The sequence below is a fragment of the Meleagris gallopavo genome, chromosome 1 (assembly GCF_905368555.1).
Source record: "Meleagris gallopavo chromosome 1, MGAL_WU_HG_1.1, whole genome shotgun sequence".
NCBI lineage: Eukaryota > Metazoa > Chordata > Aves > Galliformes > Phasianidae > Meleagris > Meleagris gallopavo.
In genome coordinates this window covers 62297687-62314669 of record NC_139404.1, presented here as the reverse complement: position 1 = coordinate 62314669, position 16983 = coordinate 62297687, and the positions used below count along the sequence as shown (strand labels likewise).

At 37.8% G+C, this 16983-nt stretch overlaps 1 protein-coding gene across 7 annotated transcripts in view; it reads left to right on the top strand.

The window, feature by feature from the left end:
* The window catches only part of EPS8 (EGFR pathway substrate 8, signaling adaptor), a 131570-nt gene that overhangs the window by 104183 nt on the left and 10404 nt on the right, over nt 1-16983 (top strand). For 5 of the 7 annotated variants that reach the window (XM_085230839.1, XM_085230830.1, XM_085230854.1 and 2 more), the window contains 6 exons: nt 366-549; nt 4528-4661; nt 8279-8390; nt 9076-9219; nt 9562-9597; nt 16654-16891. In XM_085230839.1, coding sequence (XP_085086965.1) covers nt 366-549; nt 4528-4661; nt 8279-8390; nt 9076-9219; nt 9562-9597; nt 16654-16891 — 848 coding nt within the window. The remainder of the gene's footprint in view (nt 1-365; nt 550-4527; nt 4662-8278; nt 8391-9075; nt 9220-9561; nt 9598-16653; nt 16892-16983) is intronic. The other 2 variants (XM_085230865.1, XM_085230858.1) reach the window with 2 other exon arrangements.

Genomic DNA, 16983 nt, shown 5'->3' with positions numbered 1-16983 from the left:
ATACAAACAAAACATTGCAGCACAGCAATTCTTTCCTATCTAACAGTTATAACAAATCTTAGATGTGCTTGTGATTGATTCTTCTATTACTCATCCTTTGCTGTGAGCCAGAAATTTGTTGTTTTAGCACAGACAAGTCATTATGGCAGGAACAGTTTGCTCCTCGCTGTGCCTTGCAGAAAAGTAGTTATGGTCAATAAATATTTTCTGTAAATTTTCTGTGGTCTAACACAATTGTGTCTGTGCAGTAATCCCAGCCACTGTTCTTTACTATGATATTAAAGCATATTTCATTTTTTAGGAAGTCTATGAAAGTAGTATTTTTGTGACCCTTGTTAAAGATCTCTAATTTACTTTTCATGCAGAGCGGACTGGCCCAAAGACCAGTTCATTCCACCTTATGTTCCCCGTTTCCGAAATGGTTGGGAACCTCCTTTGCTGAACTTCATGGGAGCTCCAAATGAACAAGAACTCAATAATTTGGCTGAGTCTGTGGCAAACTTTGCAGAGCAACAGCGGAAGCAAGAAATAAAAAGATTATCAACTGAGGTAGGTTAACTGAGAGTGTAAATTGCTGAAAAGCAGAATCAACTATTTTTTCATAGAAAAAAATCTGGGATGCTGTCAGATTGATCACTCTCTGCTACATCAATGCAGGCTCAGTGTACTTACAGAAAAGCTATATGAAATCAAATATCTGTTCAGCCACCAAAATGTGAATAGGAAAAGTAAGAGGATTTTGCCGTCCTTGAACTTGATGCATTTTCCCACATCAGCTGGGAGGACAATCCAAACCTTTATGGTTTGTTTTGATTCTTGTCCTGTGCTTTCAGGTTCCACTGATTTTGATTGCATATATTTTAAGAAGAATTCGAATGAGCATGTTGTCAAATGTGCATCCTGCACAAGAATGCAAACAACAAAAAAAACTTATTGCCACTTAAATATATCAGAGATTTTGTTTTGGAACTTTTTTTGTTTTAAGAGGAAATGAGCTTAAATTTAAAAATCTAATATATTGAAATAGCTTTAGTTTAATCCAGAGATTTGGTAGTCCAAGTTCCCCTGTTAACTATGGTGAAATGAAAGCATAGCTGAGAATTTTTTAAGTTCAGTCCATAGACTTTCATATCTTCCTTTAGCAATTTACAGCAGTACTATATTTTGAGTACATCTCAATGCTAAGATGATAGATCTTTTGAGAGCATCATTATAAAATTCTACTAGTGACAAAAATTGAATATAGAAAGGAAGATTCAAGGGAAAGATTTCAGAAGAATCACCTGAATACTGTGCTTTCAAGAAATACTTGTCATAGTTGCCCTTTCTGGTTTTGAGCATGTTTCAGTTTTCTACTGTTGAATTACTGCCATGAACATTTGCCCTGTCCTGGGGTAGTAGCTGGCCACTTTGCACTATGCTGGCTGGTCCTGAGCATCTGCACGGGAATAGGGCATGGTGCTGGCAGAAGCTAAAAAGGAAAAACATTTTCTATCTCATACAGCTTTCATTATGAAAACAATCAAAATTTAGAACACTTTCATGGTTAGGGTATTTTTCTAAGGTATGGGAGATGTATTCAGTCTTAGCCTGGTGAAGTTGAGTTCATCATGTACTGTTCATCAGATTTTGTGGGATGGCTTTCTCTTACAGAGCAACTCTCGTAAGTCTTCTTGGAGACCAAAAAGCTTCCCTAGCAAAAGTACATCAAAACTACGTGTGGAAAAGCTGTAACAAACTTTATTTTGATGAAAATCGCCACTTAAAAGCACACACTACATAAAAATTTAGCCAAGGAGGCTAGCGTGATTCATGTTTGATTACTAAAAGCATTGTTTGTCCTTATACCTAATAGGATTCACAAGAATAAATACACCCTAGTTTTTCCCTATATATATATATTTCTTTTTTGCATTGAAAAAAAGCATTTATAGGGTTAATGGCCACAATAATATGAATTGTAGCTTTCGCCCGCATCCAACTCTATACTCATCTCCCAAAAAAACCTCATCAAACATTGTTTCACTGCTGTTCTACATTGCCATGTGTTTTTTTTTATGTTGTGCTCCCTGTAAATTAAAAACAGCAACAACAAGAAAACCCACAAACCAAAACAACAAAAATCACAGTCCTTTCTCCACTTTAATCATGTGAAATAAGCAAAATAATATTGAAAAATAGGGGCAGTTTTTTAATGGTTTGATTATTAATGAAGATGAATACTACATATATTGAATTAGCATATAAGTTGAAAGAATTATTTTGAGGGGGCAAATAAACTGAGGTGTTTTTGTTGGATTGGTAGGTGTGCTGACTCTGCCTTTTAGCCTTCAAAAGATTAAATAATAAAAATAGTAATAATAATATTAATAATAAAAATAATGATAATCATAATAATAATCGTAATTCATTGAAGGCATCTGTGGGACTGGCACCTGTGATGTCTAACCTTGGTTTCATGATTCCATTCATGATGAGCAAGTCATTTAACCTTGGTACTCTGACTTCCCGCGCCAGTGCCTCCTTAGCACATCCCTTAGGGGAGAAGTGCTGAGCTGCTCAATGGCTGTGAAATGTGTTAGGTGCTCAGCTGGAAAAGCTGCGCCAGTGCAAAATTGTCTGCGGCAAAAGGAGCTCTCTGGACTGGGTGATGCCAGAAGAAATTCTATAAGTCTATCACAAATGCTTATTTAACAAAGGAGTGCTGAAAAAAATGAGAGCCAACTGCTTTTTCCTGGGCAGCATCAACAGAGAGGTGGCCAGCAGGGAGTGGGAGATGATTGCCCACCTTCAGTACTGCATCCAGGCCTGGGTCCTCCTGCACCAGAAGGATATGGACCCACTCCAACATGGAGCTGTTGGAGCAGGTCCAGAGGAGGCCATGAAGATGATCAGAGAGCTGGAGAACCTCTCCTGCAAAGTTAGGTTGAGGGAGCTGCGCTTGTTCAGCCTGGAGAAGAGGAGGCTCCAGGGAGACCTCATTGTGGCCTTCTGGTTATTAAAGGGAGCTTATAAACAGGAGGGAGACCAACTTTTTACACGATCTAATACTGATAAGACAAGGGGGAATTGCTTTAAACTAAAAGAGGGGAGATTTAGGTTAGATGTTAGGAAGAAATTTGTTACTCATAAGGCAGTGAGGCCCTGGCCTAGCTGCTCAGAGAAGCTGTGGGTGCCCCATTCTTGGAGGCACTCAGGCCAGGTTGGATGGGGGCTGGGCAGCCTGAGCTGCTGCGTGGCAGCCCTGCCCATGTCAGGAGGTTGGAACTGGGTGGGCTTTGAGGTCCCTTCCATTAAGCCATGTCAGGGAGCTGACGAGGAGCTGGAGAGGAGAGTTCAGTGAGTCTGAGGCACTGCAAGTAATTTCTGTGTGAAGTAAAAACAAGTTCCTGCTTCCTGCAGGTCTTTTGATCTGAGATATAAAGTCAGTGACACTTGAGAGATTTTTTTTAAAGAGGTATTAATAATGTTGCTTTTTAGAATAGTCTGTCCGTAGATTTTGTTTGTTTGTTTGTTGTTGTTATTCCTGTGTGGGTTTTTTTTTTTTTACTGTTTTCAATTTCACAAACACTTAGCCCCAGTACTCAGAAGTGAGTGGGCTTTTTTGTAACCACATAGGAAGAAAAAAAGCCAAGCTTTAGAGATCTGGTGATTTGTGATGGCTGTCAGCTGTTCTATCTCATTGTGCAGCTGAATGGTGTCAGAAGATAAAGATCTAAAATGGACATCATCAATTTATAATCTCTGTAAATGAACCACTCATTTTATCTTTTGGGAAATGGACATCAAAATAATTTTAGTAGAAGCAAAGTATCATTGCTGGATTTAGAGTTGGATTTTTTTGAAGGACTGCTGCTCAAAAGGAATTTTCTAAGGGTTTGAATATTCTTATATGTATACTCGTAATAAAATGTGATTGTTTTCTTTAATTAAAATCCTTAATTACAGAGTATTACCTTTCTTTTTGCGTTTCTTCTTTGACTTCAACCACGTTTAGTAAGAGGATAACTAACATAAATGAGCCAATTGATATTATGATCCTGCAATGGGATGATAATTTTACTTGGAAGCTTTTATTTCTTGTATAGACGTATGTTTAGCTAGCTGAAGTTTTTTGACTTAGTGTTCATTTAGAACAGGAGCTCAGAGCAGCTTCTTAGTGCAGTTTATTTTAAAGTCAATCAGGCATTCCTTATGACCTGTGCTGCTGTAGCAATATGTAAGAGAGGACGTGGACCTTGCCCCGGAGAACTGCTTTTTCTAAAGAATATCCACTGCAGTATTAATGCAGGAGATGGCAGGGGATGACTTAGGATAGAAATTCTTTTATTCTTATCCTTTTGATCTCTCTGTGTACGTATTTGAAATGCAGAAGCTATTAACTTTTCATAGCAGAACTATGAGCAGCTAAGAGCAAGGCCATGAGAGTGCTGGCAGGGTGCACAGTGCTATGGGCCACGGGAAGCAGCACGTTGCAGTGCATGACACTGATCCTCTTCATGACTTTGTCTTTGTTTTGTCTTGCAGCCTCCCAGTGTTCCTGACTACCCTCCGGCCGATGGGTACGCATTCAGTAACACAGTGTACAAAAGAGGGCCTCTGCTGGACCAAGGGGCGGCTGTTGCTGCCTTTAAGCAAACTGTTAGCCGCCATGTAGATAGGTAACACTGAATCAACGGCGTACGTGGTGCTGTGGATAACTGTCCCGACTTACTGACTTGTAGCTTTTGGGGTGGTGGTGTCTCTGTTGGCCTCAGGTTGTGCCGGGAGCAGACCTGTATTTCTGTAAGGCAGCCGCTCTAACTGCAGCGGGTGTCTGCCTGTGCTTCTCCAAGGCACATCCATATGGCTCTTTCAGTATCGTTTATATGAAACTACTGTGTTTATGTATGCTGTGAAATTCATGCTTTTGTCAGAAATGATATGGTGGAATTCCAACGTGATCAAGGACATAAAGTTCTCCTGTTGGAGGATTTAAATTTTATTTCTGCTTTTGTTTCACTTTTTAAAACTATTCTTTGCTTTTTTTTTTTTTTTTTCTTTTTTTAAACTAAAAAGAATGACAAGTCCACTCTGAGATTTATCTGCCTGTTTTCTGAATGATTTTTGATTTGTTGAGCTGCTCACTTGCTGCCCGTTTAGCATCCTGCTTTGGGTGTTCTGGGCCAGTGCATAAGTGCCCATGTCTACTGACTAAATTTTTCTTTCATTCTTGCTACGATCAAAGCTCTGAAATGTTTGCATAGCAACCAGGATCTTTCTGCACGCACTTTCATCCTCTTCATTTTAGCCTAAGTCTGATTACCTTAATGGTGAAACTCACTGATCCTTGTAGTCTCAGCCTTGTCTGCGTGGAAAATTTCTGCCAGTACAAGCTGTGAAAGTAAAGTGGTGCTGGGATTGATCCCCTATGCCAAATTATGTTTGTTATATATTTTCACATGAACAGAAGTTTAAGGTGCTTGGAAGGTGCTTAAGCTATGTTTTGGGTGTCATATTGCTGTTAAAAACAGAATCGATGTAACTCTGTTGACACAAACCTTTGCATAGCCTCTAATTTTGAGCTGTTTGCTAGAAGATCCTGTTGTTAATCTATATGCAAACAAATTCTCACATGGTGTGCAGGGTGAAGACTCCATTGTTTTCCTGAACATTGTTTTCCTGAACATCCTGAACTCTTTATTACAACAACAGCCAAGTAGTCATCTCTAATCTTTTTCTCAAACTTGGTTACTTCCGGAGTTCTTGTCTGAGGACCACTCAGCTTGAAATCTAAATGATCTGCACTCAAAATTCCTTTCTCTTTTATCTGTAATGTGATAAGACCTGTTTTGTCCTTTCAGAGTAAGACTATTCTTCGCAAAGGCTGCTACCTCTTTTTCAAGTTTAGAAAATGGGACTATTGCATTGCCCTACTGATGGTATCAGTGTATCTGGCCACAGCTGAATGAGTCATCCAAGCTTCCGTAGTAGCAAGTAAAGAGAAAAGAGCATTTCGTGTCAGGTGAAGCAGTTCATGTTAGGTGAAGTCAGTCTTTTGAAAGGTGTGAAATGAGATATGCTGTGGAGGTACCTGCTTCTCATTACTGACAGTCGAAGGGAGTCTAGATGGCTAGCATTGATGCAGACGTGTACAGTGAGCCACTATGTCCCTGTCCACCCCAACATGAACTTCCTTTCATTAATTGGCTCTCGAGACACATAACATGTGCCCAGTAGGAGTTTGTTACTGAATGAAAACTATTCATATGCACTACCCTAGGTAAATTCCATTTGAATATAAATTTTAAAACACCTGTGAATAAGCAGGTGCAGATGTGGGTTTTGGGGAAGGAGTGAGAAATAGAAGCTGAATATTTCAGCCATCGTTTTCTGGTGCTTGTTGAAAGCTGGCTTTCCTTATGAGCAGTCTGAAGACAGTGACCGAGCCACACAGTGTCTGCAGGGGGACAAGTAGGCTATGCATTGTCCAAGGAACTTATAACCACAGGGACCTTCATTGAGTCTTTTTCTAAGGTACCAGGATCTCAAGTAAGGCATGCTTTCTTTGGATGACTTAGACTAAGTGTCAGAATCTTAAACTTCAAGCATGTTACTAGCTATACCAGGGGCTCTATTTGATGTTGAAACAGTACTGAACCATTTTTTCAGTAAGTTATGTCATGTTTCAAATTCATATGCCTTGTAGTTTGTTTCTGTGCTCTTGTTTGGGGAATAACACCTTGGGACCCCACGCAATCCATCAGCCTCTCATGCAGCCTTGAGGGGGATATTTGTGCCCCAAGTAAACTGCTTGGCTCATTAAGTTAGGTTTGAAAAGTTGTGGTCTCTTTGTAAGTGTACATAACTGTCCAGCTGATGTGCTGCGGATGCTGCTCTTGATTTTTTTATTTTTAATTCTTCCTGAGTTATGTTGTATGGAGGGATCAGGTTAGATAGCTGTGGACAAGTTAGGAAGACAGAGTTAGTAAACTGAGTTTGGAAAGGCAGTTTAAAAGTAAAACTACTCTCAGAGGTGTGTTAGTCATAGCACTTCAAAATTGTATAAAATTTGAGTGGGTGGCTGAAAAAATTGGGATTACTCACACATCTGTACACCTCGTAACAGGTATTCTGCAGGCTGTGGTTCATCCCATGTTTTTCATTCTCTTTAAGTGCTCGAAGTCTTTAAGTGTTTTATCTTTCTTTCCAAATAATACGTTTTCAATCTAAATATGACTGTTCCTTTGTTCTCTTCTTCAATTCAAGTGAGACAGTTCTCCACAGCCATGCAATAGCTAGGTAACTACTAGATTGCTGAGACACACACCTGGGATCCGTGGTTACACAGCACAAACATCAGCAACCATCAGCATTTGCATCCCTATGCTGTGATGTTATATGGCAAGCCCTTATTTGTGCAATGTTTTAACTGTTGTGTTGCTGTTTTTTTTTTTTTTATTATTTATATTTATTTATTTAACTTTACTGCTTGATATAGAGTTGGGTTATTGGGTGTCATTTGCAACAGGTGAATAATGTTACTGTTTCTTTTGGATGTGGTTTGAGGGGCTTGGGGGATTTCTCAATTTGAAGAGGTGGTGCATTAAAGAAACTAGTAACTTGTTACCCAAATGCTATCTGAACAGACCTTTCCTCAAAGAAGAGAGCTGCGGAGGTATACTGTGGTATGCTTAATTCTACAATGAACTCTGTTCTTACCTGCCCAGAAGTAATTCTACATTTATAATTGATGCAACAATTTGAGGTTCTTAGAGGTAATATTTTATGGACAATTAAGAGAAATGGCCAACAGAGGAAAGTGTTTTTTAAGTAGGATTTAGTTCCATTGGTGTCAGTGTCCATTGTGACTTGAAGCTTTATTTGTAATAAATACTAGCAATACAATTTTGTGCAAAGCACGAGATACCAAGTATATTCATTCATTAGTACAACAAATGATCATTTAATCTTCTGTTGTTCTGTAAAGGAAAACAGACTAAGTGTAGTGTGCATATTTATCTTAACACAATGTCAGTTGCAAATCCAATTTGGCATCATACATATTGCAAGAAGTGGGCCAAAAAGGTTACTGATTCTAGAGGTTCATGCAACTCAAACACTTTTTTCTCTCTCTTTTATTTTTTGTTGTATGAATATTTAGTCAATATAATTTGAAGAGAGAGTTCTGTAACAGCAACAGGCTATCTCCTTTTCTTTGTTTAAATGTTTTGCAGCTGGTTGTCTGTGCTTTTACTTGCTTGAACATCTCTCTGAATGTCTGATCTTTGCATTGCAGAAACTATGAAGCACACAATAAAACACAGTCCAAGAAATATGCCAAATGCAAGTACGAATTTATGGCAAGAAACAACAGTGAGCTTTCTGTCCTGAAAGAAGAGATTGTAGAGGTAACATTTTTGCAAAAAGAAAACATGAATTTATAATAGTTATGACTCATTTCTCTAGAGACCAGTGCTGTAAATATAATTGTGTTTCTTCTGTCTTCTCTAGCTTTTGAAGCATAATTCAGTAGTATGTAAATAATTGGCTCTGGCAAACACTACATGCCAATGCATGGGCAGAGTGAAAAACAATCCTGGAAAGCATTAGTACCCTGAGAGGCGGATAAATGTAGAAGGGAAGAAGAAACAGAAAAAAGTGTTTAGTGAGACTACGCTCAAGTAGCCAGAACCCAGATTTCTGCTATCTGTCCTGCCCCAGTTTTCTCCTTACTCATAAGTGCACTCTCTTCACATTGTATCATCTTTTTCTTGGTCTTTTAGTAGTTTCTCCTTTTGTCAGCAGCATGTAGGCTGTGGAAATACAGGCCTCTCTGTGCAAGTACTTGATTTTAATTCTGTTGTGTTGTCCTGCATGTGTCTGAGTTTACAAAGGTTTATTTTACTTCCATATCCTTTCTACCGTGTAGAATTAGTTACAGTGATAATCAAGGAAGCCTACAGCGGTTTCCTGGTGACATCAGCACAAAGTCTGTTGGCAGTCACAGAACCTCGCTATGATTTTGTTTGGAAATGATGCACCATGTAAGTACCGTCAGAAAATATACGTAATTATTTTAACAAATTATTTCAGATTCTGGATGATAGGAAGCAGTGGTGGAAGGTCCGAAATAAAAGCGGCAACACAGGCTTTGTGCCAAACAACATTCTGGACCCTCTGAGGAATTATGAAGGTGGTCTGGGATTGCCAGAACCTGTGTACACCCGCACCATCCAGGTATGGTCTGCTTAGTAGAAGAGAAACTTTTTATTAAAGTATGTAAAGAGAAAAAGATTTGCAGCAAAGCTAAAATATCTGCACAGGCTACCAATAAGTCAGAAGGTTTATATTTCTTTTACAGGCTGAAGTTCATTTTTTTATTGCATAAAGTATAACAAGAAAATAGAGAGATAAAGCAAAATAGAGAAGTGGCAAAATAGAAATATAGCAAAGTAGAGATACAGAAAAATCTTCTCCTGTAAGTTTTTCCCCTGCTTATTTACTAAGAGGTAGTAATTTCCATCCTAATGGATGCTTATGCATTTATTTTAATTGCAAATATCTTCTGTGCATTGATAGCTGTTGATGCCAAAGAAGGAGTTTGAATTATTCAAGGTAGGGTCACCTCTGTGCCTTCTAAGAGAGTGAACACTGGCTTTTCTTTTTTATTTTCTCTCTTTGCATGTGTTTCTATCTTTGTCCTAAATGTATTTAATTACTGTGATTTCAGAATTATAAAAAGCAGATGTTTTTAGTTTCGAATTCACAAAGCGGGTATTTTCAAATATTATCCCTGCGCATCATCAGCACTTTAGTCTTCTGACTTAATTTTGATTTTCTTTCTTTCATGTTATGGTATGGAATTAACATTTTTCTTCTTGTTTCATATATTTGCTGAAAATAATTAGAGGATAAAATATTCAAAAACTAAAGCAAAGAAAAGAAACAACACTCTCCTTGCCTACACCTCCACCCTCCAAAAGGTCTTACATCAGTGCAATTGTCCACCATTTTCACATGATTTTAAAAACTGTGCAAATAGATCTGGATTATGCAGAAATTCCAGATTGACTCTGAGTGAGACTTTCAGACCAAGCAGATGCCAAACTTCTGTTAAAACTTGAATTAAATTTTATTTCATGAAATATTCATTCCTTCTGTCTACAAACACCAGCCGATGATTGAAAAACAAGAAATGCTGTGTAGCAGCCTGTACTGCATACTCATCTAAAAGCCCCAGCTGAAGGTGCCACTGTGCCAGATGATGTGTGCAGAGCTATCTTGAAAGCTGCAACTTTTGCAGTCTTTCCAGTCTTTCCACAGATATGGAAAGTCTCTTGAGAAACGGGTCCTGTGTTATTTCTGGCACAATCATGGCTGGCATATCTTGAGATTGGTGGGCTTTTGTCAGATCACTTCTGAGTTTTTCCTGTCCTTAACCGTTTGCCAGTTATGTATGAGCTCTTTCAAGACTGATTCGTCTTTTTAGCTCTGTGTGAAGTGAAGCATGTATCTGGAGTGCTTTTCAAATCCCAATTTAAAGGGATGACTTATTTTCTTTAAGTGCATGTTAATTCTGTGTGTTTGGAATTTGCCAGGAAATATTCAGCAGACTGAATGAGTACAGAGCCGAGTAGAGCTTCTCATACTGTATTTTTGTTGAAATGCTCTTCAGATTTTGAAGTTTTCTGTTTGAAATAATTGCATGACATGGGAAATAGTAAAATAATCACTTTCACAAAGCATTCTCCATGAAGCCATGAAAATTAGGGACGGAGAACAACAATGAAGATAATTTTGGCTCTTCCCCTCTGGCAGGTTGTTCCTTATAGTCTATTGTTTATTTTGGTTGTAGCTTAACATATTCAAATGTGAGCTTGAAGTGCTGTGAATCTATTTAAGAACATAATGAATTACACAGAATAAAGGGAGTTTTACCAAGTGTGTCAGTAATGTTGTTATCAACTTTGCAGTGATTATGATATGCTTTTCAGAGTACTGCGTGTGCTCATTCATCTTCTTCTCTGTGATAGATACATGGTTCATTTGGGATCTGTTTGCATAACTCTGTTTGTTTTCATAACAGTACTATGAGACCCCGCTGCTATTTTAGAGAGAAATGAGGCACTGAAGGGATTAGTGCCTGGCCCAAGGTCAAACAGGAGAGCTTGCGGGCAGAGCAGTGAACAGAAGCTCTTGCTGTCAGTGCCTTCTCAAAACCCTGGGCATGAGAAGGCTCTTAGTGCCAGGCTGTGTGCCTTCAGTTTTCAGAAACTCCCTTCCAAGTGGTGTGTCAGCTTTGGTGAGCGGCCTGCTCCACTCTGCAGCAGATGAATGATGGGTACAAGGGACACGGCCTTCAAACTGTTGCTGGTCAAAATAGGTTTCCATATTATTATGAAGGATTAAGGATTCAATTGCAAGAGAACATTTTTTCTTTCTGTTATTCTCCATACTGATACCTTTTCTCTGAGAGCTGGATGCCTGATTATCATGATTATTCTTATAGCTGCAAAGTTTGTTTTACCCTCACTCTGTTCCCTCTGCTAGGAACTCATGAGTGCTTGTGGAAGATTAGATTCAAATTTTTCTCTCGATCCCTTTCAGGATCTAGATCCCAGATAGGATCAGTTCAGTGCTTTCACGAAAGTGCAGGTGACACCTGCAAGAACTTTGCAAACAATATCTCAGTAATTTCATCATCTCTGTGAGGCTGTATTAATACATTGTCTTTCTTCTGATAAGAAAAAAATGTATGTATATGTATATTTATCTGGCATTTTATCTCTAGTAAAACCATCTAATTCAGAATTTCTGTACATTTAGTAGATCATTTTGATGTTTTGTTTTTTTTTATTCCACTTCTGCTAATTATATGCTCGCAGTTTCCTTTGATGTTGGTCATTTAGTCTGCCTCTTTATTTTAAAGCAGCGTAGTTTACCATCCTCTACAGATGAGCATCAAGTTTTCCAAGCACTCAAACTTCTTCTTATGTACCAGTTTTTCTGGCGAACTTAATATTTCATTTTTGCTGTGCCTTTTATTTAATTTCAATGCTTTTTAGAAATATGAGAAACATAATTATGATAGAGATGTGTATCTTGCTGGGTGTGATAATTAATCTCATGACACCCTTTGTGAGGTGAGGCAGCTATTTTCTCAGTGACATATATAGAATCCTAAGGCACAGAGAGTAAATGTTAAGCCAAATGCAGTCCTATAGTCTTATTTTAATAAATCTTATACTATCACCGTCCGGTGGATAGTTATCCAGGAGCCCTGCTTCTTGTATGTAAACAGCAAACGTCTCTACCTCATTTGGGACAAATGACCTCCATGTTCGTTGGCAATCTCCCCTCAAGTCTCTTTCAAGTCTCTTTGTTTAGCAGCTCACTGAAAATATCTCTCTGTGGGAATTTGTTTTCTCTCAGTCACAGTATTTGTGCTCCAAGTTAGTGTCATGGAGTCATACTTATCTTTTGCCAACTGGTATCTTTCCTGCAGATCATGTTTGATAATGAAGAGATGCAGTTGCCAGGTGTCCTAATTTTTGATCATGGGCCAGTATCTTTTTTACTTTTTTCATATTGAATGCTCTTTAAAGTTGCCATCAGATCAAGACTTTCTGATGGCTTTTAAAGGAAGGTAGCTTTCTGTCCAATTTGACATTGATCCAATCCCAAATTATGGACTGATACTTATTACACAGAAATGTACTTGAATAATTGTAAAAAGTACGTGATCCATGGTGAGAATTGCAAATCGACAGTGTGCCTCCCCATCATATATATTTTTGTAAGAAATGGAGGCTAAGCATGGCTAATACTAATCTGATTAAATAAATTCTGTTCAAATTTCTCCTTTTTGCCTTCTAATACACATTTTGGCAGAGAAACATAAAATTCTCATAATGGGATTTCAGTAGGCAGATGGTTGACTCTGTGTAATAGCTGAGTCCTCCAAAGGACTTCACTTGAAATTTGCTCTCCCAGTCCTAGATACTTCATTGTCCCTTTTGGGTGCAGGCAGTTGATTTTTTTTTATCTCTTAAAATACAGCCAAAGGAAAGAAGGCACATTCCTCAGAATGAGAGGTCCACAGTGTGGGTCTCAAGAAAACATCCAAACTACCACACTGTTGGCTAATCTAAAGCTGAACATTCTGCACCATTCCTGGTGTCCCTGCCAACTGCAATGTGACACTAAAATGTTCATAAAGAGACTAAATAGAAAAGAAGTGCTGTGTTAACTTAACGAGAGCGCTTCCCAACACTAACACTGCTTATGGTTGTATCCAGTGACTCTTTCATGCTAAGTATTTGCTGTAGCTTGAGCACGTTTCCTGTTTTTGATATCAAAATGTGTTTGAAAACACATTGCTCCCTGTTGTTCTATTTTGTTTCGTTGTTTATTTTTTTAACAGTGATTGAAAACTAGGGCTGATACTGGTACATAAAAAAATTTATATAAAAAAATAGATCAAATCATATTGAATCTTGATTTTTTTTTACAAGATCCAGTCTGTAGCATATTGAAAAGGAGCTTTGGAACCTCTGTTTTTTTCTTCCATTGAATAAAAACATTTTCAGTCTAATAATAATAATAATCTAGTTCCAGCAAGCTTCTCTGATATATCCAGATTATTAATAAGTATGCATCATTGTTGTTCAAAATGATATAATGGATTTGTTCCAATTGACATGAACTAAATGTATTCCTAAAAGAAAAACAAAATGCAAGGAAGGAAGGAAGAAAAAAACACAGGATTTTTCTGATGTCTGTTAGTGAATTAGTGGATACATGCGTGTCAGCAGCAATCTTTAACTTGTTTTATAAACTAGTAAAGACTTTTAAGCTCAAATACATAAGCTTCTGTTACTATATCCACTCTGATTTAATTCTTAATATTCTGCAGTTACATGTTCTGTGCATTCCTCTTTTTTTTTGTTGTTTTTTCAAACATCTATTTCTAATTTTCTGTCTCTTTGGATAAGTGCTTTGAAAAGAGCTCATTACTTATATAGTGTCACATACATGTATTGGGGTAACCACTACTCCATTTGTTGTCCAAAAAAACCCAAGTCATTATATGAGTTGTTCAGTGAGTAAGAAGAGCTGATTATTAGCATCAGTGTTCTTTTGCTTTTGAATTGCTAATATGTATGAAATTTCAGGAGCGATGTGTGAGGCAGTTACTGCTTACCTTACTAACAATACTCTTTGATATGGTTTATTCATTTTCCTCACAGCAATTGCTGGGAGAGCTTTCAGAGGTAATAGAATTACTGTTCTGATATTGAACTTCAAAAATTATTCTTTTGGAGTGTGTAGTTACAAAATTCTGTAGAGCATGGTTGTTTTGTGTGTAGTAGTGAATAGAAATGATGGGGTGCATGTATGGATGTTCTCAGAATACTCAGAATTAAAGAAAGGAGTGTTTAAAAAATGAAAAAATAACAATGTTAAATTGATTCAAGTGTATAATTATTGTGCAATGTTCAAGAAAACTTGAAGTGTATTTTCCTGTAGTTTCTTCTTTAAATTTAGAATTTGGGTGGTGCTTCCAGTTTGGTTTCTATTTTCAATCCAGCATGTAGTAAGTCATTTTGATGAGACTTGTGATTGCAATACAATGTTTCAGAAGCTACATTAATAGCATCTGTTGAGAGCTATGTGTAATGTTTTGCTATTGCTTCTTCTGGATTGAGATTGCAGTGACATGCAGCTGATGCCTTGGTTTTTAATGAATCCTCTCTACCATGAAAAGGGTGATGCTTTTTCTTTGCATGTTGTTTAGGAAGGTCAAGGACACATGATGGTACACTGTGGGGATAACACTCTAGACATTTGAATTTGTGAACAAACCACAAACTTTTCTATATATTGTATTAAAATATTTTAATATCAGTGAAATTCTTAAATTCATTAAGATAATTTTGGGTATGTTGTAGTACATCTATGTCTAATGAATTATGGAATGCTTACTAAATACCTATTAAGGCACTGTCTCCACCAAAAGACAGAATTATTAAGTACACATGATACTACTTGTTCTATTTTATATTCCACATTTCACTTTTTTGGCATTTGACATTTTAAAAAATGTTTTGTGTCTTTACATCAAAATACTGGAATACAGAAAAGTCAGTCATGATTCTTATTTTTATATTAATTTCTCCACAGTGTACTGCAGAAAATGAATACAAAATGATCCATATGAATGCCTTTAAATCACTTAAATGCTAAAAACTGAAACAAGAAATGACAAATGTATTGTAAGACAGTATGTTTGCTTCAGTTGCTAACTGCTGCAATTTAAGTGAAAAAATGATCTAGAGAAGGCAAAATACATTTTTTTTCCTTAGGCTTAATGGAACCTGATTGGATAAATTTTCGACTGGTGTAACTCTGCATTGCTTAGCTATAACAATCCCAGTTCGTGTTCACTACAAAGTGTCACTCCCATAGGTTAGATGTGTACCATGCTGGGGATTCCAGTATGAGTGCAGTGGTTGACATTTAATGAAGTTCTACTTGTTTTCAGGGCAGTGATGTGCTGTTCAGTTTCTAACATGGCTCCTACAAATATTTCCCTACTTGATCTGCCGTAAACCCTCTGCCTCCAAGGAATTAGTGAATGGCGTTTCAGGAAGGAGCAATGAGCCTGGGGAATGTACTCCTCTATTTTCATACCAAAGAAAGCAGAATTCTCATAACATAAAAATGAAGCATCGGTGCTGAGCAAACAAACTTTAATATTAAAACTTCAAGCTTTGTCAGTCCAAAATCGTAGAGAGGGATCAGTGTTAAAACAGTGAGATGTGGAATTTGAACTGTTGGAAAGAAAAGGCTAGCATAGGTTGCTTATGACCTTCTGGGCTTGTCTGTCACTGGGATTGCTTTGGGAAAATGCACGCCTTTTCCTGCAACTGGCACCATTTTAAAGGCAAAGTAGGAGAGGAATTATTCCGCAGAATTAATTTTGAGGCACCTGCCAGCTAGCTATTAACAACAAGATAATTTCCATGCTGTTGGAACACTTCATAAAGAAGGGGAAAAAAAAAAAGCCAGCAGCCTTATTCAAAGAACTGTGGTGTTTGTGTTTAATCACACTGTTGCACGTAGTGCTCATACAGATAGTTGAAACGGCACAACTCAATGGGGAGGAGGAGCAGGAATCTCTTAAGCAGTGTCTGAAGTTCAGGAAACAATGTGCTACCTCAAATTCAGTGATGTTCCTAAGTTAAACCATTAGTCAGGCTTAGGAGTGACTGGATGTATTCATTTTTCACTCTTTCTAACAGAACATTTCTAAAACATATGTTTTTATACTGATAAACTCCAGTAATTCAAAAATTTTGGAAGCTGTTCAAAAGTGCCAGATAGTAAAGTTCAGAATTTTAAAACAATTTTATTTATAGAAATCATCTGCTTGGAAGAAAGAAGCACATTTGAGATAATGTGATTGTTCTGAATTTTATGTCTGAAAGAGAAGTAAAACCATACCAGATCACATTTTGGCAAATTTTATAACTGTATCTGGCAAGGATGACTTTTTGAGGAATAAATGAAATCAGATGGTACAGAGCACCCCAATATTTTCTCCAGAAGCTTTGTCCAAGTTCTTGTCCAAGCTTTGTTGTCAAACTGAGTCTCTCTGCATCTTTTCAGAAACAAAGGACAGACTATGTCGCTAAACAACCCGATCCGGTTTCTGTTACTCCTTCACCTCCTCCAATACCTGCTCCGGTTCCTGCAGCTGTCCCCCTGCCTCCAAGCACCCCAGCACCCATCCCAGTTCCTGTGCCCAAGGCGCCAGCAACTGTCAGCCGCCAAAGCAGCACCTCTAGCGACAGCGGTGGTAGTGTTGCGCGAGACAGCCAGAAGCACAAACAAGTTCCTGTGGACCGTAAGTTTGTCTAAGAAGGAAAAGAATGCTTCTCTCCCATCTTTGTGTGTATGTTTTGCTTAATCTTCGAATTCCTTAAGGCCTTACGTTTC